Genomic DNA, 24,751 nt, shown 5'->3' with positions numbered 1-24,751 from the left:
TACAGATTGGGTTTTAAGTTTACTCTATTAGATTTATGTGTTCAGCTTGACCTAGCAAGATGGCTTAATAGCTAGAGGCACTTGCTGTGCAAGTGTCACAATCTGAGTTTGGGTCTAAGATCCTACAGAAAGGTGGAAGAAGAGAGCTGACTCTGGGAAATTGTCTTCTGACTTCCATATGTATGTCATGGCACAAGAGCACACACACACACATACAATTTTTTCCACTTTTAATATTAATTTAACACACACGTCTTTTTTTAAAAAAATGCATTATTTCCTCCTATTCTCTCATTATTAGTTATTAGCTCAAGGTTACATGCTGGTAAAAACATTGGGAGCCTGTGGGCACAGGATTTCATCTCAAAAAACTGACTCTTTCCAGTGTGTCACTTGGTCAACTCTAGTTCTAGTTACCACTTAGTCATCCCACAGCCTGGGGAGCAGTAGCTACCAGACAGGAGTCCTGCCCACACTGAGAGGAAGCCCTGCCCAAGCTTCCTCTTCTAAAGTCAATCTTGCAATGGTTAGGCAATAGCATCAACCGTTTTAAGGTCCTTCCCATTCCATGAAATTGTGAAATTTGGTCCTGACTGAATCAGGCTTGTGATTTTTAAATCTCCCCACTCCGATTCACTGTTTTACTTCCTCTTCAGCCTTCACTAAACATTGCTTCTAGAAGATATTTTTTCCATCTATGCAAATTTCAAAGCTAAACACAAATTCATTCATTCTTTCTTTCTTTCTTTTTCTGGAGACATGATTTCTCTGGGTAGCCCTGGCTGTCCTGGACCATGCTCTGCTGACCAGGTTGGCTTCAAACTCAGAGATTAATTGCCTCTGCCTATCTAGTGCTGGGATTAAAGGCATGTGCCACTGCCATTTGGCTCCAAATTCTTTAAAAAAAAAATTTTTTTTTCTTGCATCCTAGCACTTGAGGCAGAGGCAGGAAGACCTTGAGTTCAGGATGACCTGGTCATCATAGTGACCACATAAAGCTGAGGATATGGGTCAGTGGATAAGAATGCTTGCTGACCTTCATGGATGGGCCTTGGCACACGTGTAATTATAGTGTTGGGAGAAGAGCAGGGAGTTGGAGATAGAGGATTGTTGGAGCTTGCTGTCTGCCAGTCTCCTTCAAGTTCAGAAAGAGACCATGTCTTCTAGGAGTAGTGGTGCACATCATTAATTTTGGCACAAAGGAGGCAGAGGCACAGGGATTTCTGTGAGGTCAAGTCCGACCTAGTCTACACAGCAAGTACCAGGCTAGGCTAGCCAGAGATACACAGTGAGACTTAGTCTAAAAAAAAAATAAGGCAGAAAGAGAGAGAGAGAGAGAGAGAGAGAGAGAGAGAACAGAATTCTACATGTGGTCCTCTGGCCATTCCATGTGCACAAGGACATGTACACCTGCACACACATTTTGCCCTAATGTATACTCTTTTAATTTTCATAAGAGTTTCCTTCACTGGTTATTCTAGAGTTAAGTTTATGTGGTTATTAACACATTTCATCCATCAAATATGAGTGTTTACTGGGTACTTAGAACTCGCTTAGTATTGCTCTGGACAACTAGGACACACCAACAAACTATACAGACAAAATCCCTTTAATCCCAGCACTTGGGAGGCAGAGGCAGGCAGGTCTCTGTGAGTTTGAGTCCAGCCTGGTCTACAAAGTGAGTTTCAGGGCAAGCTCCAAAGCTACACAGAGAAACCCTGTCTTGAAAAACAGCAACAACAACAAAATTATAGCTCAAATTAAGAGATCAGGAGTAGAGAAAGATAGAGTTGCTATGTTGGGTAGGATAATCCGGACAGGTCTTTGGGAACGGTGACATTTGAGCAGAGATGAAGAAGTTAACCGTGTAGTATAGAGAAGCATTCAAGAGAGAAAGCAAGTCCCCATAAGCAGAAGCATGCCTGGAGTTGAGAAATACCAAGGGGCAGAGGAAGAATCAGTGAGAGATGAGGTCAAGGAAGGAACAAAGCATGAGGGCTTATGCAGAATGCAGGCATGAGGGCCAGGGAGGACTCCTATCCCAACTGAAGATCTTGAGAGAATGTCTTCAACAAGAAAGGTGACCTCCATTTCTGGACTGACAACCACTGTGAACATTATAAAATGATTGACTTAGTCAGGTTACCTTTAACGCCTTTAGTCAAAAGGCAGGTAGTAAGATAGGAACTTATTCTGGACAAAGACCCCAGATGCTATCATATGATGGGAGATGTCATTCTGTAAATATGTTTCTCTTATTGGTTAATGAATAAAGCACTGTTGGCCAATAGGAAAGGAAGATATGAGGGACTAGGAGAAAGTAGGAGAGAGGAAGTAGGAAGGAGGGGTCAGCATGTAGAGACTGGAGAGAGCAGAATGTGGAAATACTTAGATTAATAGAAATGGGTTAGTATTTAAGACAGAGCTGGCCGTTAAGAAACCAGTAACTGGCCAACAGCATAATATCAAATACAGAGTCTGTGTATGTTAATTGGGGCTGGCGTGGCGGTGGGACCAGACCAGAGGAAAAACTACTCCTAACAATCATATCCTTGTAACAGATGAAGGGCAGAGGTGAAATGACTTACTTGTTCAGTGCCGCACACACACAAGTGCCCTGAAACTTGCACCTAACTAGCTTTGAAATTCTTATTCTATAACTTAACCTGAGGAACAATGCTATTGCTTTTAAGAAGTTTCACGGCAAGACTGCTTAGAGCCTTGTGTGATGGCTCACTCCTTTAATCTCAGCATTCAGGATGCAGAGGCAGGCACATCTACATGAGTTTTAGGCCAGCCTGGTCTACAAAGCAAGTTTCAGGACAGCAAAAACAAGACAAAAAGCTAAAACTCTCATTGCTAGAAGTTAATCATACCTCACATTTTAAACCCTTGTGGGTTTTCTAAATTCTAGTGGTAGTCACATGACATCAGCTTGTCTTTTTGCCAGCATGGATTGGCTTGGTAGTGTGAGCAACAACAGAAAGGAAACTTGTCATTGCTACAATTAGCTAGTCTAAAGCCACCAGAACAGCTTGTGGAGAAAGTCACACTCTGTACCTGATCAACTGTTGTCTGCTTTTATACTACTATAGTTTTGCCTTTCCTAGATTGTAATGTAAATAACATTGGTATTTGAGTTCTTTCACTTGGTACATAATATGAGACTTATGCATACTACATCCCTGCTATGTACACATACTTCAAACACATCTAGATTCTTCATATGAGAGAAAAAAAGCAGTAAGTCTTATTCATTTCCATTTCCATCTGTTTTCCTGCAAATGACATCATCTCCTTCTTCCTGTCTAAGCATAGCTCTTACTGTAAAAGAAAGAAGGTCCTGGAGCTAAGTGCGCACGTGACCACACCTTGAAAGGGAGATTCAGATTGCCCTAAATTCTGTGTGCCAACATGGCAAGAGTTTGACAAAGTTTTTATTGTAACAAAACAAAGAGGATTATAAGTAAGCAAGGTAAATGCACTGGTGGCAAGCCCACGTAGGCAGGTCAGAGGGAGAAATCTTTGCTGTAGCCTCATATGCTATGTGATGACCTTAGCTTTTGGGTTGGGGGAAGTTAAAGGGCTGGTTGTACAGATCCAAAAGATGCTAGGACAAACACAGAGGTGGGCAATAAGTAAATTTAGGGGGCTGAGATAGCAGAAGACAATTTGGCAGTGGACCTGTATTGTTTCAACTTATCACAATCACTGAAGTTCTTTGTTATTATCAGTCTGTCAGCCATACAAGAATGTTTAACAATAGGTTGGGATTTTGGGGGGAGGGAGTTAACATTTTTTATTTCTAAATAAAATACTGTAGTGCAAATGCTAATTTTAAAACTCCATTCATCTGTTGATGGGCAACTAAGGTGGTTCTACATCTTGGCTGTTGTCCTTTCTTCTTCTCCTCCTTCTCCTCCTCCTTCTTTTTTTTTTTTTTTTTTTTTTTTTTTTCTGAGACAAGGTTTCATGTAGCCCAGGCTGGTCTCCAATTTGAACTTGTTATGGAGATGACTGAATTTCCTGAAGCTCTATCCTGGATGGTTTTATGTCAACTTGACACAGGCAGAAGTTATCTGAGAGCTGGGAACCTCAATTGAGAAATGCCTTATTAAGATCGGGCTATAGGCAAGCCTTGGAGCATTTTCTTAATTAGTGATTAAAGGAGGGGGGCAGCCCATGCTGGATGGTGCCATAGGCTGGTGATTCTGTAAGAAAGCAAACTGAGCAAGCCATGTGGAGCAAAACCAACTGCATGCTACATCAACTGTAGCTTGAGCATAGAGACCTCAAAGCCCAAGCTCACAGTGGCACAGTTTCTCCAACAAGGCCATACCTACTCTAACAAAGCCACACCTACTAATAATGCCACTCTCTATGGGAGCCAATTTCTTTCAAACCACCAAATTCTACTCTCTGGCCTCCATAGGCCTATAGCCATATCATGATGAAAAAATGCATTCAGTCCAACTTCAAAAGTCTCCATAGGCTGTAACAGTCTCAAACTTATTTAAAAGTGTAAGGCATTCATGCAATCTCTTAGCTGTAAAGTCAAAATTAAAAAGCAGATCACATACTTCCAACATACAATAGCACAGGGCATATATATGTTACCATTCCATTACCATTCCAAAATGTAGGGAAGGGGGCATAGTGAGGAAATAATGAACCAAAGCAAGATCAAAAACCAGCTGGGCAAACTCAAAATTGCATCTTTATGTCTGATGTCAAAACACTCTTCAGACCTCCAACTCTGCTCAGCTTTGTTGACTGCCACACACTTCTCTCCCTTGGGTTGGTTCTACTCCATTGTCATGCAGCGATTCTTAGCGATTCTTAGCAGTATTCCATGACTCTGGCATCTCCCACATCTTGGGGTTTCCAAGGCAATCCAGGCTTCAACTTCATAGCTTCATGCAATGGGCTCTCTACTAGACCTGAATTCAGAGACACCTAGACACATGCCTAGCCTCAGCAGCTTTCTTTATGTGTGGAGGCAAATTCCATAACCCATTTCTAATGTCCTTAACTCCAAAGTGAGAGCCACGTGGCCAAAGCTGCCTATTTCTGCTGCTTGATGGGGCTGGAACATTGTCCCTTGTTCAATTAAATCGTAACAGCTGGGTTGTGCTGAAATTGAATCTGTAGACCACACTGGTCTAAAACTCAAAAGATCTGCCAGCCTTCTCCGTGCTGGGATTAAAGGTGTGCCCCACCACACCACACTCTAAGCTTTTCTTTAGGTTTTTTTCCCCCCCACAAGTTGTAAACTTAGCTGGGTGTGATCTTGCCTTGAGTTACCACTCCCTTTATTCCATTTCTTAATCTGTTTATCTTCTTGAACATTTAGCTCCATTCCACTTCCTGGTGCTCTTTTTTCTAGTCATAATTTCCATTTTGTAATTTACTATGCTCAGCATGCTCCATTTCATTATAAATCTTCATTAGCACTACCACTAATACCCACACAACAGTCTATTCTAGGCTGTTTTGAGATTTCTTCTACTAACAAAATTAATCAAAAACTCTTCACTTTAACCTCAGGCAGAGTCTTTAGACAAGGGCCAAAAGCAGACACTTCCTTCACCAGAATATCACAAGACCAGTCTGTAGGCCACAAACTAACAGTCTTCTTTGAAACCTCTTGATCCCCATAGTTCATCAATTCACATCTAACACCACTGTCTTCCATGCTCCTACTAGTGTGAACCACTAAGCAGAGCTTAAAGCATTCCATGGCTTTCCTGACACAGACTCCCAAAGTTCATATTACTCCAAACAAAAACATGGTCACGCCTATCACAGCAATACCCCACTGTCTTAGTTAGGGTTTCTCTTGAAAAGACACCATGACCACAGCAACTCTTATGAAGAAAACATTTAATTGGGGTGGCTCACTTAGTTTCAGCGGTTCAGTCCATTAGCATCATGACAGGGAGCATGCAGGCCGATGTGGTAAGAGTGTTACATCTTGAAGGTAACAGAAAGTCAACGGAAACACTGGGTAGTATCCTGAGCACAGGAAGCCTCGAAGTCTGCACATTGCTATAGAATAGTTCTTTTGTGCACTGAAGATTTGTCACTGGGATTGGTTTAATAAAAAGCTGATTGGCCAGTAGCCAGGCAGGGATTATAAATTGGACAAACAAAATAGGAGAATGATATAAAGAAGAAAGGCAAAGTTAGAGGAGATACCAGCCAGCTGCCTAGGAAACAGGATGTGTACACAATGAAGTAACAAGCTATGAGCCACATGGCAAAGCATAGACAAGAAATATGGGTTAATTTAAATGTAAGACTTAGGGAGTAGCCAGGCTGTGGTGGTTCAAGCCTAATAATCCCAACACTCCGGAGGCAGAGGCAGGTGGGTATTTGTGAGTTTCAGGATAGCCAGGACTGTTTTCACAGAGGAACTCTGTCTCAAAACAAACAAAACAAAACAAAAAGTTAAGTAGTAACAAGCCTGAGCTATCAGAAAATATTTATAAGTAATATTAAGTTTTTGTGTCAGTTATTCCAATATTGACAGACGGGTCAGAAGCTTTTGCCAACATGCTGCCACAGTGACACACTGCCTCCTACAAGGCCACACCCACTCCCCAAAAGCCACACCTCCCAATAGTGCCACTCCCTGTGAGATTATGGGGGCCAATGACATTCAAAGGACCACAACCACCACACCTGGACCTAAGCTATTCTTTAACTCCTTTTCATTAACTGGAAGCTTAGCTGGGTGGGGTCTTGCCCTGAAGTCACCATTCCCTTTATTTCATTACTTAGTCAGTTTATTTCCTTGAACACAGGATTTAACTTCCATTTCCTGGTGACCCCTTTCTCCTCCATGTATACATTTTGTATTTTTTACTTGCTCAGTTTGCTTCTTTTCATTATACATCTCTATATGAGTGACCACTAACAAACAAAGAGTCAATACAAAGCTGTTTTGAGATTTCCTCTGCCAACAAAATTAATCCAAAATTCTTCATTTTAGCCTCAGGCAAACTTTTTGGACAACAGCACTAAGCAGCCACATTCTACACTGAAATATCACAAGACTGGTCTCTAGGCCACATATTAATATTCTTCTCCTCTGAAACCTCTTGAGACAGGCTCCTACATTCGAATCACCTCCAGCACCACTGTCTTCCATGTTCCTACTAGGCTGGCCCATTAAGCTCCACTTAAAGCCTCCAACTGCTTTTCTAATTCAGTCTCCAGTACACATTCCTTCAAACAAAAGCATGGCCAGGTCTATCACAGCAACACCCCACTCCTGGTACCAGCTTCTGTCTGTTGCTGTGAAGAGAAACCATGACCATGGCAACTTTTATAAAGAAAAGTATTTAATTGGAGCTAGTTTGCACTTTCAGAGGTTTATTCCATTATGGTTGTGGTGTGAAACATTCCAGCATGCATGAAGACATGGTACTGGAGAAGTAACTGAGAGTTCTTTCTACATCTTGACCCACAGGCAGCAGAAGCAGCCTTGTGCTTCAATGAGGGAGGAGATATCAAAGCCCACCTCCATAGTGACACATTTCCTCCAACACTGTCATAATACTCCAACAAAGCCACGCCTCCTGAAAGCCATTCCCTATGGGGACCATTTTCTTTCAAACTACCACCCTACACACCATCTTGCTTTTAAAGGTCATAGTATTTTCACAGAAACTCTAAGACACCCTCCTTTTCTAGCTCCCAAGTGATGAGATTACAGCAGTGTATCCACATGCCCAGTGTTATGTTGTGCTGAGTGTGAGACTCAGGGCTTCAGGCACGCTAGACAGGAACTTTATCTATTGAACCACATGCCCTGCTCATCTGTTTTTTAACTGAAGTGAAGCTTACAATTCAGACATATTTAGTAAATTCATAATGGGATAAAACCAGTGACTCTGGTTAAACACGGTAGGTCACAAAGTAAAAACAAAGGCACAAAAATGGGATGGAGACTTGGTGGCATGAGGGTGTGTGGAGAATTACAAAGAGTGTTGGGATGCATGTGACTAGAATGTATTATGTGAATGTATAAAATTGTTGAAGAATTAAAAATAAAAAAGAAACCCATGCCCATTAAGCAGTCATTTTCCATTCTCCCAGAGACTATGAAAACTACCAGGAACATTAACTTTTAAGCTGTGCTAAAGAATTTTAAAGATATAAAAGATATTTAAAAAGACATATTTCAGTCAGGCTGGGCATGGTGGTGCACACTTTTAATCCCAGCACTTGGGAGGCAGAGGCAGGTGAATCTCTATGATTTGGTAGCAAGCCTGGTTTATATAATGAATTCCAGGACAGTTAGATCCTGTCTCAAAAAAAAAAAATTTACTTTTGTTTTATTGAGACAGGGGTTCTCTGTAGCTTTGGCTCTCTTGGAACTCACACTGTAGATCAGGCTGCCTCTGCCTCCTGAGTATTGGGATTAAATGTGTGTATCCTCACTCCCTGTCTCTTTTCTGTATTATTAAAGATCTGTTTCATTTGTTTTTAAATTTATGTTTGTCTTGGTTACTTTTCTATTGCTATGATAAAACATCACAGTAAAGGCAACTTGTTTTTCTCCTGCTTTATTAATTCTTTGTGGATTTCACATCATACATCCCATCCCATTCATTTCCCTCCCCCCCACCCCTTGCAAACTCCCTGAAAATTTTAAAAGAAAAACCAAAACAAAAACCACAAATAAACAAATAAATTATAAAAGAAAATGTTTAACTGGATTTATGGTTCCAGAGGGTAAGAGTCCATAGTATCTAGTGGAGCGAAGGCATGAGGGCGGGTACTGCAAGCAAGAGGCATAGAACAGACTAGGAATGGCATGAGTCTTTTGAAAACCCAAGCCCTCCCCAGTGACATATTTCCTCCTACAAAGGCCATACCCCCTAATCCTTTCTAAACTGTTCCACCAACTAGAGACCAACTATTGAGGCACATGAACCTGTGGGAGGCATCTCATTCAAAGCCTCACTGTGTGTGTGTGTGTGTGTGTGTGTGTGTGTGTGTGTGTGTAGGGGGTGGTCAGCGGCTTGGAGGCTAAAAGATGGTACTGGGTCCCTTGGAACTGGAGTTACAGGTTGTTATAAGCTGCCCAGTATGGGTGCTGGGAACCAAACTCTCGTATTCTGCAAGAGCAGCCGGTGTTCCTGACAGCTGAGACATTTCTCTAACTCCAAGACATGAATTTTAGATGTTTGCATATCTATCTCTAGTAATATAGTAAAAAGTACAATAGTTTAATAGTTTTTAAAATTCTAATTTTTATTAACTGTTTTATGTACATTAATACAAAGTCCTGAAAATTGGTAAAAACATGTCTCAAGTGTTTTTTTTTAACACAATCAATGAATAAATCCACATTTATATTTTGTACATTAATAATGAAAGTGACACAGTAGTTACAGTTACACAGAAATATGTACAAGGATGCAAGACAGACTATTATTTGGCTTATTACAGTGTGTAGATACTACACAAAACATAAGAATACAATTTTCAGAAAAATAAAACAAAACCAAATCTCTTTTTAAAATTTTAAAATAAAATTTTGGTTACCACTCATCATTAATTGGTAGCCAAATCTTGGAGTAATTCAAATTAGCTAGTTTTGGAAAAGTTAAACATTATCTGAGTGAGACTGCCAGGTCAACATTTTATATTTAAAAAAACAAGTTTGCAGCTAAAATATTTATACTGGAACATCATCTAGATATTAGTTAAGAATGGCTTATTCACATCCTTTCAAAGTCTAGAAACACCCAGGAAAAGGTGAACACTAAAGACCTGATTCTTTAGAAAGCTATACCTCCAGTGTGGAAAGATCTTCAAGGGGATCCAGGAGTTAAACCCCAGTGGAAAACTCACGAGAAACCATAATTATTGGGACAAAGAGTGATATATAAGACAGAAAGAAAAAGCATTTCGATTATAAGGCATGAAGTGATTTTAATGTGAATATTTTCAGGAAATAAACAATGAGAATGAAAATTGATCTTTTTTGAGTCAGGATCTTGCTATGTAGCCCAAGTTACTCTGGAACTTGCTATGCAGCTAGGCTGGCCTGACATTCCCAGCAATCCTCCTGTGTTGCTGGAATTATAGGTATGTCCCACTATACCCAACAAGAATGATCTTATCATAATGCTACTTTATTAAAGAAATTTAATTTCTCATTTATCTGAATTTTATTTTACTAGATTAAGAAACAGTTTAAGAACTACATGACTGAATACAATCACGTATAATAATTAAGGTAATATCATGAAAATCAAAACTATGTAGCAGTTTTAAGTACAAAGTTGCTTGTACTTAAGGACAGGAAGGAGACAAGGGTGCAGCCAGTTTAACACAGTGGTGGCACCTGATGCACAGTTACTAGAGTTGGGCCCAAGGCAGGCTGGTGCATCACCGAGCTCTCAAATTGTGGGAACTAACCTAACCTTCAACATGAGCATACAGCACAAGCATCTCAAAGAAGACTCACTGACCTCATATTAAAAAGTACAGGAGACATTTGATCATTTTGAAAAGACAGCTAAAAAATAGTTTCTCCTTAATTCATCCTAAAAAGTAAGCCAAGGAACAAACATTTTAAAAAATATTAATATTTATAAAGGCACTTAAAATTCTAATCTTACTGAAAATACATGTTTGTCAGATACATTTTGAATAAAAATTTTTAAGAAGGAACTTACTTTTGGTGCAAGTTTTTGAATAACCCAGTGATAAAAGTGTGAGGATGGAGCCCCCAACTTTCTCCAGAACAACCCCAAAGTGCTTTGACCAGAAAAAGGAGTGCCATTAGTGATTTGCTCTTTCACTGACAACATCTTGTAGTCGTTTAAGTAAAACATCATCATTCTCTTGGCAGAGGCGTTTGGCAGGTGATTCAGCATCTCCACTGATGGCTATTACCCGCTTCTTGGTTTTCTGCTCACCTTGCCTTATCATGTTGTTGATATCTTTCAAACTCTACAAAAACAAGACAGCACGTGTAAAAGACAGGAAAAACAGAAAAATTATAAGTAACAAACTAAGCCTTTCTCCTTTCTATCTTCTACCCTAATCAAGCACTGGTGTTGAAATTATCTTTTGAATCAACTTAAAGGGGTGGCTTCTTGAGTGACTTTAAAAAATGATGTACCTTTTAAACAGTAGTCCTTAAAATTTAGCCTCCAGACAGAAGTAGCAGACACACTGAAGAGCTGATGGTAGAAATGCAAATCCACAAGACTTACCATTCACTTTCTGAGTCAGATGTTTTAAGGAAGGGTATAGCAGTTCATGTTGTATTTATTTGTGTGTGTGTGTGTGTGTGTGTGTGTGTGTGTGTGTGTGTGTTGTGTGTATAGGGCACATTATCACCATAGCACTGTGCAGAGCTCAGAGAACAAACTTTTGGGAGTTAGTTCTTCCCTTCCAGTGTGGATGTCTGAGACAGGATTCAGACATCAGACTGTGCAGCAAGTGCTTTCCCTCACTGCACTTTCTGACCAGCTTCTACCCAAGTTTTATGTTTGTTTCTAAAATATTTTCATTTATTATTTATTTATTTAACATAACATATATGAATGTTTTGTCTGCATATATACCATGTGTATTCCTGGTGCTCAAAAAGTTCAGAAGAGAGTATCAGATCCCTCAAGACCGGCATTAAAAATACTTGTGAGCCACCATGTGGGTGCTAGGAATTGAACCTAGGTCCTCTGAAAAAGTAGAGTAATATACATACACATATATAGTCTTATATATTATATGGTATAACATATTACATATCATGCCTATATTGTATAATTTACATTTATAGTATAATATATAATATACACTATTATAATATAAAGTCTATAGCATCTTATATATAGATTATACATACTATATGCTATATATCATGTTTATATGTATATAAAATATATACATACTATATATTTCAATTTTTGTGTTTGTCTCTGTTGGGGGGGCAGGTACATGTCATGGTACACATGTGGACATCAAAGGACAATTTGCAGGAGTCATTTCATCTTCTATTACATAGGTTCCCAAGGATGTAACTCAGGTCCTCAGGCTTGGTGGGAAGGGCATTAACCTGAGCCAACTTACTGTTTTTTGTTTTTTTTTTTTTTCTCTCTGAGATAGGCTTTTAAACTCAGGTGTGCTTACTGGTTGCCAGGAACCCTGATAATGTAAAGACTGAGACTTAGCAGGTGTGTGTCTGTGAGTCATCCCAGGTGATGTTGATGTTATAGGCACATGAGAAGTAGTTCCTGAAATTGTATCCTAGTTGTCTGGACCTGTCTACCAGTTCTACAAGTCTACAAGTCTGTAGGGCAGTACTGGTGTTCAACAAGCTCCCTGGGTTATTCTGACTCTGGCTTTGGAATCACTGCCTTGGATTCCAGACAGTGTATCTAAACATCACTATGAGAAATAAATCTTGAAGGAGGAAAATACAAGTTTCATCTTGGTCAATTTTCTTTGATAAGTACAGGAAATCAAGGGGTTAAGGAGCTGTTACTGCACTGACAAAATTTGTCCAAATAATACTTAACGGCTTTTGGAAACTTTGGATGCTGCTGTGCAGTCTCAGAAATACTGAAAAAGCTTATCTCTGAGATGCCTCCATTAATGTACAGGATGAAGATGGAGTTAGTATCTCTATACTAATAGATATAAAAGGAGGGCCTTGTTTTATAACTTTTCACTAAGCTGACAGTTATCCATCTAATGCACTTAACTTTCAAAGTCATTCTTTAAAATTAATATTCTCATGTAAGAATGGGCTTATAATTGTCAGAAGTTTGAGGGCAGCTTGGACAATATATTGAGACACTTCTCAAAACAAAGGAAAACAAAAAACACCAAACAGGAGCTAGGCAGATGGCTCAGTGATTAACAGCACTAGCTGCTTTTCCAGAGGACTCAGATTTAATTCCGAGCACCATATGGCAGCAAACTAACTGTCCAAAACTCCAGTTTTAAGGGATTTGATGTCATCTTTTAGCCTCCAAGGGCACCAGGCACACAGACATACATGCAGTCAAAACATTCACATAAAACAATAAAGTAAAAATTAACAAACAGACATCTGTTTTTTTTTTTTTTTTTTTTTAAAGGGGTTGGTGTCCCTTTTAATCCCAGCACTCGGAAGGCAGAGTTGGGCAGATCTTGAGGCCAGCCTGGTCTACAGAGTGAATTCCAGGACAGCCAGGCCCAAACACAGATAATCCTAGTCTCGAAAAACAAAACAAAAATGGACATCTTAACATTCCCTGAAACACCACATGAGTAGCATTGGATTAAACTATATCATCTAGCCAGGCAGTGGTGGTGCACAACTTTAATCCCAACACTCAGAAAGCAGAGGCAGGTAGATCTCTGTGAGTTAGAGGCCATCCTGGTCTACATCCAGGACTGTTAGAGAAACCTATCTTGAAATAGAAAAACAAACAACTGTATCAATTGAATGTAATGCTCTCTTTTCCTTTTCTTCTTCTCTTCTTGTGGTACTAGGAACAAACCCAGGGACTAGTTCTTGCTTGGCAAGCGCTTTACCAGTGAGAAACATCTGCAGAACTAAACACTGTTTTTTTTAATCTAGGCTGGACCAGAATCAAATCTTCCTGCCTTGGCATTGTTAGAATGCAGATCAGCTTCCTGTTGAGGCCACAATCACTGCAGCAGCCCCTCCACTCCTACACATACCGACAGGTACCCTATCGATAGTGTTCGCTCTCTGTGAATCTTCCAGAAAAGACTTACAGGTTCTTGGGATTTCTTACTTGAGATGTTGAATGTGCAGGCTTGGAGAATACATCAAAGGGGTACTGGTGGTCATGTATCCTGCTCCCCACCTACTTCCCTGCCCTGTGCTAGACAAGCAGGGAGACTGGTTGTCTAGAGTCCTATGAGAAGGCCCACTCCTGATGAGCCTGAACTCTCCTTAGAGCTCCCACACACTGTTGAGTCTGACCATGTTGTTAACCTTTCTAATAAACTTTTTCTCCCGAACAACAGGCAGGTCTAAGCATCCCTCTTTAGCCCCACTTCTGAGACTGTACAAGCAATTCAACATCTAAGTGCTGGAATTACAGGTATGTACCACCATGCTTAGCTTAATAGTAGTGTTTCTGGTCATACAAAGCATGCCACAATTAGCTTATATTTTATTAGTGGTAACTTTGTAACAAAAAGATTAATGAATGTTGGCTGATAAAATGAAGTCTAGTTTAAGAGGCAAAATTACTTAAAATCCAACTTTTTCATAGTTACTTGAAATTCTAACTTGAAACCCAACATTGAATAAACACATAGCTGTTCTACAGCAAAGACTGCATGTACCTTACCTTAGAAGGGCTGCCATTGAACTTGTACAACAGAGCACTCCTGGGGGTAAGGCCTGATCCATTTTTGTGTGGTGAAACATAAATGGAATGCTGCTGGGAAATGCGGCGTGGGGAGCCTGGCTGCTGCTTAATATTCGGGAAAGGAGAGAGGGGTGGAGCATCCACCTAAAATAATCCAGAAATCATATTTTTAAGACAAAAGGGCCTGATAGCAAAAATTTGTTAAAACATATTAATGTTTTAAGAACTTATTTATGGCTGAAAAAGGGAAAAAAAGTTATTACTCATTGTTTCCATCAACTACTATTAATAGGTAAGCTAAAACTTACCGTCTTGGATCACCTGAGAAATCCTATAACTAGATTTGAGGAGTCTGAGTAAGCTGGGCACACTGGCATATTTGTGTATCCAGCTTACCCAGGCTCTGTCTTTCCAAAACAACAGCAACAAAACAAACAACTGGGGTAAATCACCAAGAATGGAACATCAGGAACATGTGGAACCCTGTGTTCATACTACAAAGGTCAGAACAAGGCTGGGGCTAGTTCAATTCCAAGTATCATTAATAAAACAAACAAACAAACAAACAAACTAAACTAACAAAAACCAACCCCTCTATCACCACAGAAACAAAAACTAACAGTAACCAAATTTCATTGACTGATAAAGATGAACATAGAAATTTCTGGGCAGTGGTGGTGCATGCCTTTAATCCCAGCACTTGGGAGGTAAAGGCACGAGAATCTTTGTGAGTTCGAGGCCAGCCTGGTCTACAGAGCAAATTCCAGGACAGCTTCCAAAGCTACTGAGAAATCCTATCTCGGGAGAAAAAAAAAAAAAAAAAAAAAAAAAAAAAAAAAAAGAATTAGAAAAGTGATGCCCAAGAAATTACAAACAGGATTAATGAAACATCAAATGCAATCCAGGATTTGAAAACTGGGTTCAATAAAGAGACACACTGAAGAAAGCTCAAGCTGAAGTGAAGATAGAATTCAAAATCTCAATATCCCAATTAGAAAATGCAGAGGAAAGTCTGACAAATATAACAGATCAAGTAGATGTTACAATATCAGGTCTCAAAGGCAAAGTTGAGAAACTAGACTATGCAAAGAATATATAAACATTAAAAAAATACAAGAAAGGTGTTAACAGGGTCCCAGACCTTAGTAGGCCCCCAGGCCTTAGCACAACTGACTCCATGATGGAAAAACCATTCAGGCTGTTAAAACTCAGACAGCACCTCTGCCAAACTAAAACAAAGACCTAACCCATCAAAGCCCTTAGGTATGCGAAAGTCTCTAAATGTAGTAATCTTGCTTTTTGGCTTTTTTAGTTCCTCTTCTAGCTAACTGTTTCTGTTAATTGATATATGTCAACCCAGGATATGGTTTCTGTGGTTAAAAGCTCACTCTGAGAAAGATTTGGTATCCCAAACACCCACTGTAGCCACCGGCTGGCCAATAAAGACTTTCTATTGGCTTAAACCTATATATCTAAGTATTCTTCTTTGATGAATACCCCACAACAAAAGGATTATGCAGGAACTATAGTAAACCATGAAAAAAAAAAAAAAAAAAAAAAAAACCAAATCTTTGACGAGAGACATTGAAAAGAATCTAGGTCAAGGGCACAGGCTAGATCTTTAACAAAATGAGAGAACACTTCCCCAAATTAAGAAAAAACACACCCATACATGTGTAAGAAGCATATAGAACCCTAACTAGACAAGACCAGAAAAGAAACTCCCTAAGACATATCATAATTAAAACATTAAATACACAGGAAAAAAACCAAAGTATTCAAAGTTGTTGTGTGATATTTTGTGTTTTGACAAATAAAGCTTAATTTATCCAGGTACCTTATAAGCACAATTGCCAAATGACAGGTATCCCCAAGGCTATGTAAGAGCTGACTGGATTCCTGTGGAAATGTTAGATTTGAGGAGATTTAAGGAAGTAATAGTCTCATATGGCATGCATTCACCTTTTGTGAAGCAGATACTAAATTCATGGTCAACTAGTAACAGAATTATCTCATCAGGCTGGAAAGACTTGGTTACAGCAGTATTGGAACCTGGTCCTCAATTACAGTGGGAAACCTGGTGGAAAGATGAGGCTAGGCTCATTGAACAACAAAGTAGGGCTAGAGATATTGACCAACTTCTTGGAGAGGGCGATTATGCTGATGTACAAAGCCAGTCTATATATGATGACCACATTTGGTTCTATCTATGCTGTGCAGCAGCTCTGAATGCTTGGGGCAGAACTGAAGAAGCTGGAAAGAAAATGGGAGTCATTTATTAAAGTCATACATGGCCAAAAATAAACACACTGTCTTTTATGAAGACTGACTTCAGCTGTAAAAAAAAAAAAAAGGTACCAAATTCAGAAGCTAGACTAATAATAATCGAATCTTTGGCTTTTTAAAATGCTAATTCACAATCCAAAAGGGAAATCAGGCCTTTAAAGGCAGTATCAGCACCCATAAAGGAATGGTTCTGAAATACAGTCAATATTGAATCTCATAACCATGATGATGCTTGTATAGTAGAGGTGATTTCTGGAGGCTTGAAGAAATGTCAAGTGGCAAACAAGGTCACTTAAAAATGAATTGCAAACAGGGTATTCCTAGAAACAATGTTTCTTCTAATCCAAAAGGAAGGCCCTTGCCTTCTGGAGTGTGCAAAAGGTGCAACAAAGTCTGATATTGGACCAATGAATGCAGATCAAGTAGGGACAGTCAGGATAATCCTTTGCCATCAGGAAACACAGCCCCCCCCCCCATGTCAACTTTGGTTAGTCATTCCCTGTCACTGTGGGGGAAACTCCTCCACTAAGCAATTAAAGAACCTCATGCCTATTGTAAAAAACACACTGCTCTGGATGACAGAACAGCTTTAGGAGATTAAAAAAATTTTTTTTCAGGAGAAATCATAAAGCAAATATGATAAACATTAGATCTGATCAAGAGAGACCTCTTGATTAGAAGAGGTGATATTTCACCAAACAATATGACCATTCAATCTAAACTAACTTATAATAAGACTAACAAATGCCTTTCATTTGATCAGATATAACTTGGCAAAAGGGAACCTCCCCAAAGTTAGGGTTGGAGAAGGGTTTTGTTTTTGTCTTTCCAGGAGAATGAAGGCATCCAGGTAAGGAATCTGAAGACCACTGGACAAATGAGACATCTGGAGAAAAAGGACAAATCATTCAGAGATAATGTCCCAAGAAAAAGAGTAAATTGGCCTATTGGTATATCACATTATAAAAATTTTATAAATCGCTCCAAATGTTTGTTTCTGCTTTTCTCTACAGACATATAATGCAAATGGTCTTTGTTGTAGTCCCAAAGCTGGCTTTGGAGTTAGAGCATGGCTCTCTCCTTCTCTAAACCATGCATACTAATTAAAAAAAGGAAAATCCAAAATCTCTCTCATGTCAGAAGAGCCACCTGATATGGGACAGAAGAAAAAAAACAAAATTAAGAAAGTATTCTATTACACTACTCTCATAATTTTTTGGTTTTACTTTGACTCTTTAAAATTTTTCTTAAGGTATAAATATCTCAAAATTTGTAAAATTTGTCAGACAGCAGTGGTGCACTCCTTTAATCCCAGCAGAGGCAGAGGGCAGAGGGCAGAGGGCAGAGGCAGGCAGATCTCAGTGAGTTTGAGGCCATCCCGGTCTATAAAGTGAATTCCAGGGCAGTCAGAGCTGTTACAAAACAAAACAATATATATATATATATATATATGTGTGTGTGTGTGTGTGTGTGTATTTATATGTATTTATATATGTATTATTTATATTTGTCATGATATTAATGGTCATATAGAGTACTAATTCTAGAAAAAGGCTTCTAGTTTTCTGTATGTTATTTCATGTTTGAGTCTCAAATCAGATAACTAGCAATTAAGTTTTTATACCTTGGATGTACATAACAAATTAACCTATTTGAGATCTGCTGCATATGACATTTAAAATGTTAAGTTTTCTACAGTGAACTGTGACCATGCCTAACAACAACTTTTGAAGTCTCCAAAAGGAGGATGGGGCCCTACAATGACAATTCCACCAAGACCATGGTATGGCCACTAAGCTGACAAACTCCACCCAAAGATCAGCTTTGAACTACAAATTCTCAGGACAATTTCAAGTGACTAGCTGAGATGGTTCAGCCTCACAGAATACTCTATTTAGGACTTGAGATAAGCCCTGCACTTTCCCATTAAAGAGACTGGACAACAAATGATACAGCTAGGTCTCCCAATACTTGATAATTATCCCAATTTTTGTTTCAGGGTCCCTTAAAGATGTTGCCACCCCCAGACAGCAGGAAATAATTTTAAGAACATGACACTCACATTCCCAAGAGGTAGGGTGGGTGGATTTGGGTTTTTCAGTGGATTATGGATATTTGTTATCATTGGGGGGGGGGTTGATTACAAGTTGTTATTGGTCATGGTCAGGAAAAAAGCTAAACAAAGGAGAGCAGATTCAGGGATCTTGTTCTAAAAGGAAAAACAGGGATATAGAAACAGGATAAAAGGCTAGATTATTGACTATAGTTTTACTCAAAAAAGCAGCTACTAGTCTTAAATACTTTATATTGATAGTGATGTCTGTGCATTGATAAACATTTGAGGTTATTTTCTTATACTGTATATATGTTTCTACTCTTGATTAAGATATTTTTTGTAATTTGATATAAATTTAAGTTTTTTTGTTAGAATACACTGTACATATGTTTCTAATCATGTTTAAGGTATTGTATATATACAGTGTACATATACAATGTAATGTAAACTTCTAGTTTATTATCATAAACTATTAAGATAATAAAGAAATGCAAGTTAGTAGTTAGTCACCTATTATAATCAAACTTGTAGTCATGTTAGGTATGTTTTCAAGGTCAAACATATATAGTTTAGATAGACAGGTGGTCTTCAAATACTTCAGAGACCTATAGAATATGGCACTTAAGATGTTTTAATAACATAAGGTTCTTTTGACAATGACACAATGGTGCTACTCCTGGCAGCACCAATCTACTTCAGAGAAGATGATGGATATCAAAGAAACTCCACAGGAACTTTCCTTCTTTTGCTTTTTTTGGTTTTTTGACACAGGGTTTCTCTGTAGCTTTGGAGACTGTCCTGAAACTAGCTTTTGTAGACCAGGCTGGTGTCGAACTCACAGAGATCCACCTGCCTCTGCCTCCCTAGTGCTGGGATTAAAGGCATGTGCCACTACTACCCGGCTTGAAGCTCACTTTCTTTGTAGCAAAAGTTAGTCACTAGGCAAGAAACTGCCCTTGCCTTGACTGCAGACAGTATGCTGTCCAAACTGGATAGGCAGGACACAAAAGAAAGTGATTGCTGAATTTTGCCAAGACAAGATGGGACAGTCTTTCAAAAATCCTGCTTCACTGAAGTTTGTCAGATATTCTAGGCCTGTAGGCCAAAGATGGATGTCCTAATGCTACAGAAGAACCTGGGGTGATGTCCAGGCAGCCAGCTATTTCTGTCATTTCTTAGTTTTGAAGTTGTTTGCTCTGCGCTTCCTGTTTACTCAGGTAATAGTACATCCTTCTCAGGTGTCTGATGGAGTTGAAGACTAGATAGTTATAGTTTTCCTTATTACCAGACTCAGAAAAGAGGTATAACATGTATAAGGTAGAGAGGCATAAAAAGATAGTTTTGGGTTGGTCATCAAGTTAGAATAGAAAGTGAATTAGGCACAATACTTTGGACACACTAAGAAAGGATAGATAATGGAGTATTTTCTCTGAATTTGTCAAAAGCTATGGACTAAGGCATTGCTAATGTAATTATTGCCTGTATATACTTGGATATAGTTGTACTTATTGTATATAGTTTTTCCATGTTACTTAAAACCTCTACTTTTTGTAGACAAATAAAGCTTGCTCAGAGTTACAGGGCGGAGCTAGCCACTAGTTAACCACAGCGATCCAGAGAGGAATCAGGAAGTGATAAAGTGGGCAGAGACAGGATCGAGGCCTTTTTGGATGGAGGAACAGTAGCAACTGGCAGCTAGTTGCTCCCCTGCTTCTCTGATCTTACAGGTTTTTACCCTGATACTGACTCCTGGTTTATAAGAGTAATTAGATATATGCATCAGAAAGCTGAAAGAGAAAAACATACAAGTTACATATAAAAGAAAACCCATCAGAATCATAGCTAACTTCTCAATGGAAATTTTGAAAGCCAGAAGAGGCTGAAGAAATGCAATCAAAAGTTCCAAAAAGCCCACGATGCAAATTATTGTACCCAGCAAAACTAACTGCCATGGTTGAAGGAAAAAAAAAATTATTTATGTTCAGGGGCTGGAGAGATGGCTCAGAAGTTAAGAACACTGACTATTCTTCCAGAGGACCTGGGTTTAATTCTCAGCACACATATGGCTGCTGTGTAACTCCGAGATCTGACACCCTCACACAGGCATAAATGCAAGCAAAACACCAAAGCACATAAAATAAAAATAAATAAATAATTAAAAAAAAGATTTATGTTCACCAAAACAACCCTAAGGAGAATACTGGAAGCAATGCTTTGGATTAAAAAGAGGAAGAAGCATAGCCAAGAGACTCTAGAAAGAAAACAAAGAAGGTTGTCATTAATGAAATACAAAGCACAACTGAAATTCAAACAGAAAAAACCAACAAAACAACTACAATCAACATGTAACTCTCAATAACAACTTAAAAATACTAATGGATTAAACTCTCCCATTAAAAGACTTAGGTTAGCTGAATGCAATAAGAAACAAAATCCAGGCCAGGTGTGGTGGCACACACCTTTAATCCCAGCACTTGGGAGGAAGAGGCAGGTGAATCTCTGTTAGTTGAAGGGCAGTCTGGCCTACAAATCGAGTTCCAGGACAGAACAGCTAGAGCTACATAATGAGACCTAGTCTCAAACAAACAAACAAACAAACAAACACACACACACACACACAACAACAAAAAAGAAAAACAAAATCCTGTTTCTGTTGTCTGTTGGTTATCCAATACAAAGTGATCAGTTCTGATCCATATATATAAATGCCACACTAAATGTACTCAGCAGGTTATATTTATATATTTATGAATGTTCTAATAATAAAGAAAAAAGAAGCTATCAATTTGAGAGGGGGTTGTGGGAAGGACTGAAAGTAGAAGGGGGAAATGTCATAAATATATTTAAATCATAATTTTTAAAATATTTGAAGAAAGTAGCAAGACTTAAAACTTACTATATGGGGGCTAGAGAGATGGCTCAGCGGGTAAGAGCACTGACTGCTCTTCTAGAGGACCTGGGTTCAATCCCTAGCACTTACATGGCATCTCACAACTGTAACTCCAGGGTCTGACAACCTCACAGACAGACATGCAGGCAAAACACAAATGCGAATAAAATAAATAATTTTAAAAACTTACTATATGGTCCTGATTGGACAAATCATACTTCAATGCAAATGACTTCACTCTTCCTACATATATTGTATTGTAGAATTTGATAAGATCACCTCTTTCCTCCTTCATTGGTTCACTGGAACAGTTGGGCGTCTTCGTGGCATCTTCTATGTCTGTTAAGAAGAAATTATCATTGTGATAGGTATTCTGTAATATTACATTAGTGACTTGGATTATATTCCTTCTAACAAAATTAAAAAGAAATGGAAATCCTTATAAAAAGTAATTAATAGTTTTAGAAAAATATGTATGTACACTTTACAAATAGAACTGGTAATGTAGGGGCCCAGCAACTGCCAGGTTGAGGTAGGAGGATCAAAAGTTCAAGCCAGCCTGGGATATACTACGAGACTTTGCTTTAAAAAAAAAAAAAATATATAATGTAGAAAAATGTAATTGTGTGGACTGAATGTGGTACTCTTCTCTCTAGTGACAGTTCAGAAAACACATTTCACAAGGGCAGTTTTTTAGCTCACTGTCACTGCAAACCTTTATTAAAGGGGAACCAGATCTGATTAGGTCTTAAGGAACTCTTCAAATGGGTGGCAGTAAAAAACCCCCAACTTCAGCCTACAGGCCTGTAGATGCTCATACTGGTTGTCTAAAGAAGGTGGAATGACTCTAAAAGGCAAGGAATATATTCATGGGTTAATAAAGAAGCAAAATGAGCCAGATATGGTGGCACACACCTTTGATGGCGGCACATAGAGTTCCAGGTCAGCTAGGGATATGTAGTGAGACCCCCCCCCAGCTCAAAACAAAAGAAAATTAAGATGAGTTGTTGTGTTATCTTTTTTGCAAATGCAAGGCAAGTAAGTAGTAGGGGTTTTGTTTGTTTTTGAGACAGTCATATTCTGTAATAGAAAATAACTTCAAACTTGCAGTCATCTTCCTGCCTCAGCCTTCAGTGTTGGGATTTAGGCATGAGCCACCACAACACCACAACGGGCACACATTCCTTTTTGTTTTTTTGAGACAGGGTTTCTTTGTGTAGCTTTGGAGCCTGTCCTGGAACTTGTTCTGCAGACCAGGCTGGCCTTGAGTTCACAGAGATCCACCTGCCTCTGTCTTCCAAGTGCTGGGACTAAAGGCATGCACCACCACAGCACATTCTAGGACTCTTGTTTTCTCTTGCATAACAGAGACTCTAAATTTGCTCAAGTTGCTTTCCTGTTTGCTTCCTTCCTATCTGTTGGTGTCATGCTGAAATAGATTCTCATTTCAGGCAGAGCTTTAACCTACTCATTATTTAGGGAAATGTTTACAAACTTCAGCTTACTTGTATTTAACAGCCGAGCTACCCCTCCAGCCCTTCACCTTACTTGTATAAAGATCACTTGTTTCTTTCTTTCTTATTCCCCGCCTGAGAAAGGTTTTCTCTGTAACAGCCCTGGCTGCTTTAGAACCAGATCTCTAGACCAGATTGGCCTCCAGCTCACAGAGATACACTGGCCTCTGCCTCCCAAGTACTGTGAGTAAAGGTGTGCACCACCATGCCCAGCCTGTTTCTTTACGGTAGTTAAGAACCCACTGCCAATTAAAGAAATTCAGCATATAAAAATGAGTACTTTCAACAGAGCTGAAACATGCCTTTGCCTTAGGAAAACCAGAAAACTGAAAGAGTTCACGGATATGCAACTCCTGGGAACTTCCAAAAGGGTTTCAGACCCAATTAGGATGTCATTTCCCACAGCAAAGTGCTGGGGATTAAAGTCAGGGCCTGCACATTCTGGCAAAGTGCTCTTCTGACCTCTATGGGCCCCTTTACGTGATACATAAATTAAAAACAAAACAAAAAACCAACTAGACAAGGGCTAGAGAGATAGCTCAATGGTTACAAACACTTTTTGCAGAGGACCTAGGTTTAGTGCCCAGCACCCACATGGTGGCCCGCAGTCCATCCAGTTCCAGGGGCTTTGACACCTTTTTCCAGCCTTCAAGGGCATTACACTCAAGTGGTGTACAGACATGCATCATCTATACATATTTAAAAAAATTAAAAACATAACAAAACAAAACCCCCAAAGTTACAGTTCTTAGAATAAAATAAACAAACTGCATATTTGGCTCTGCTATTGGAGATGCTCTTTTGTCATGTGGTACCCTGCACAATTCAGACTTACAGAAACTCCCCCATCAACAAGAAGGCCTTTACCAGAAATGGTTCCTCAACTTTGAGCTTTTCAACTTTTAGAAGTGTAAGATAAAAATTTCTTGTTTTTTCCTTAACTATACAGTTTCAGGTATCTTGTTATAGTAACAAAAATAAACTCAGAAACTTGTCTACATCCCAAGATGATAAACATTTGAGGAAAGAACATAAGGAAAGCATTATGGTCTCATGGGGACTGTTTGGGACACGTGTCGGGGAAAGCTAACTCCAGCTTCTTAAGGGACTGCTCAATGACCGCAGCTGGTGCCTTTGTACAGACTGTCATTAGTCTTTAGGTTCAAAAGACTCAAGACTATGATCCTTGCTGCTTAAAGATGATGAAGGCAGAGGCCAGGGAGATGGCTGCTGGACAACTAATAGTCACTTGGGTGCTCTGAAAGATCATTTTGCACTCTTGACCACTAAGTCATCTCTCCAGTCCCTATGCATGCTTTTTCAAAAGTAAATTTTGGGTTACAGCTATAGTTCAGTTGGTGTAGTGCTTGTCTAGCATATACCAGGTCCTGGATTCAATTCTCAGCACTCCATAAACTGCATGGTACTACACACATTTAAACCAGTACACAGGTGGTGGGAGAATCAGAATTGCAAGGTCATCCTCTGATACACAAGGAGTGTGATATCAGCCTGGGCTAGACATCTTGTCTCAAAAAACAAAAGCAAACAAATTCCACAGAATAAATAGGCAAGGAATCCAGTGGCTTTTGCTGTTCTACCTGGTTTATTCTTTTATGTATTTCACACTGCCTCAGGAATA

General features: G+C 39.1%; 1 protein-coding gene across 1 annotated transcript in view; it reads right to left on the bottom strand.

Moving 5' to 3' along the window:
• Nucleotides 1-9,238: 9,238 nt before the first annotated feature.
• Rbl1 (RB transcriptional corepressor like 1) overlaps nt 9,239-24,751 on the bottom strand; it is a 51,494-nt gene continuing 35,981 nt past the window's right edge. The window contains exons 20-22 of the mRNA XM_051187697.1: nt 21,786-21,934; nt 14,343-14,507; nt 9,239-10,974 (exon numbers count right to left, since the gene is read on the bottom strand). Coding sequence (XP_051043654.1) covers nt 10,804-10,974; nt 14,343-14,507; nt 21,786-21,934 — 485 coding nt within the window. The 3' untranslated portion in view covers nt 9,239-10,803. The remainder of the gene's footprint in view (nt 10,975-14,342; nt 14,508-21,785; nt 21,935-24,751) is intronic.

This window comes from Phodopus roborovskii, unplaced genomic scaffold, assembly GCF_943737965.1.
Source record: "Phodopus roborovskii unplaced genomic scaffold, PHOROB, whole genome shotgun sequence".
NCBI classification, from domain to species: domain Eukaryota; kingdom Metazoa; phylum Chordata; class Mammalia; order Rodentia; family Cricetidae; genus Phodopus; species Phodopus roborovskii.
This window is presented reverse-complemented; position numbering and strand designations above follow the sequence as displayed.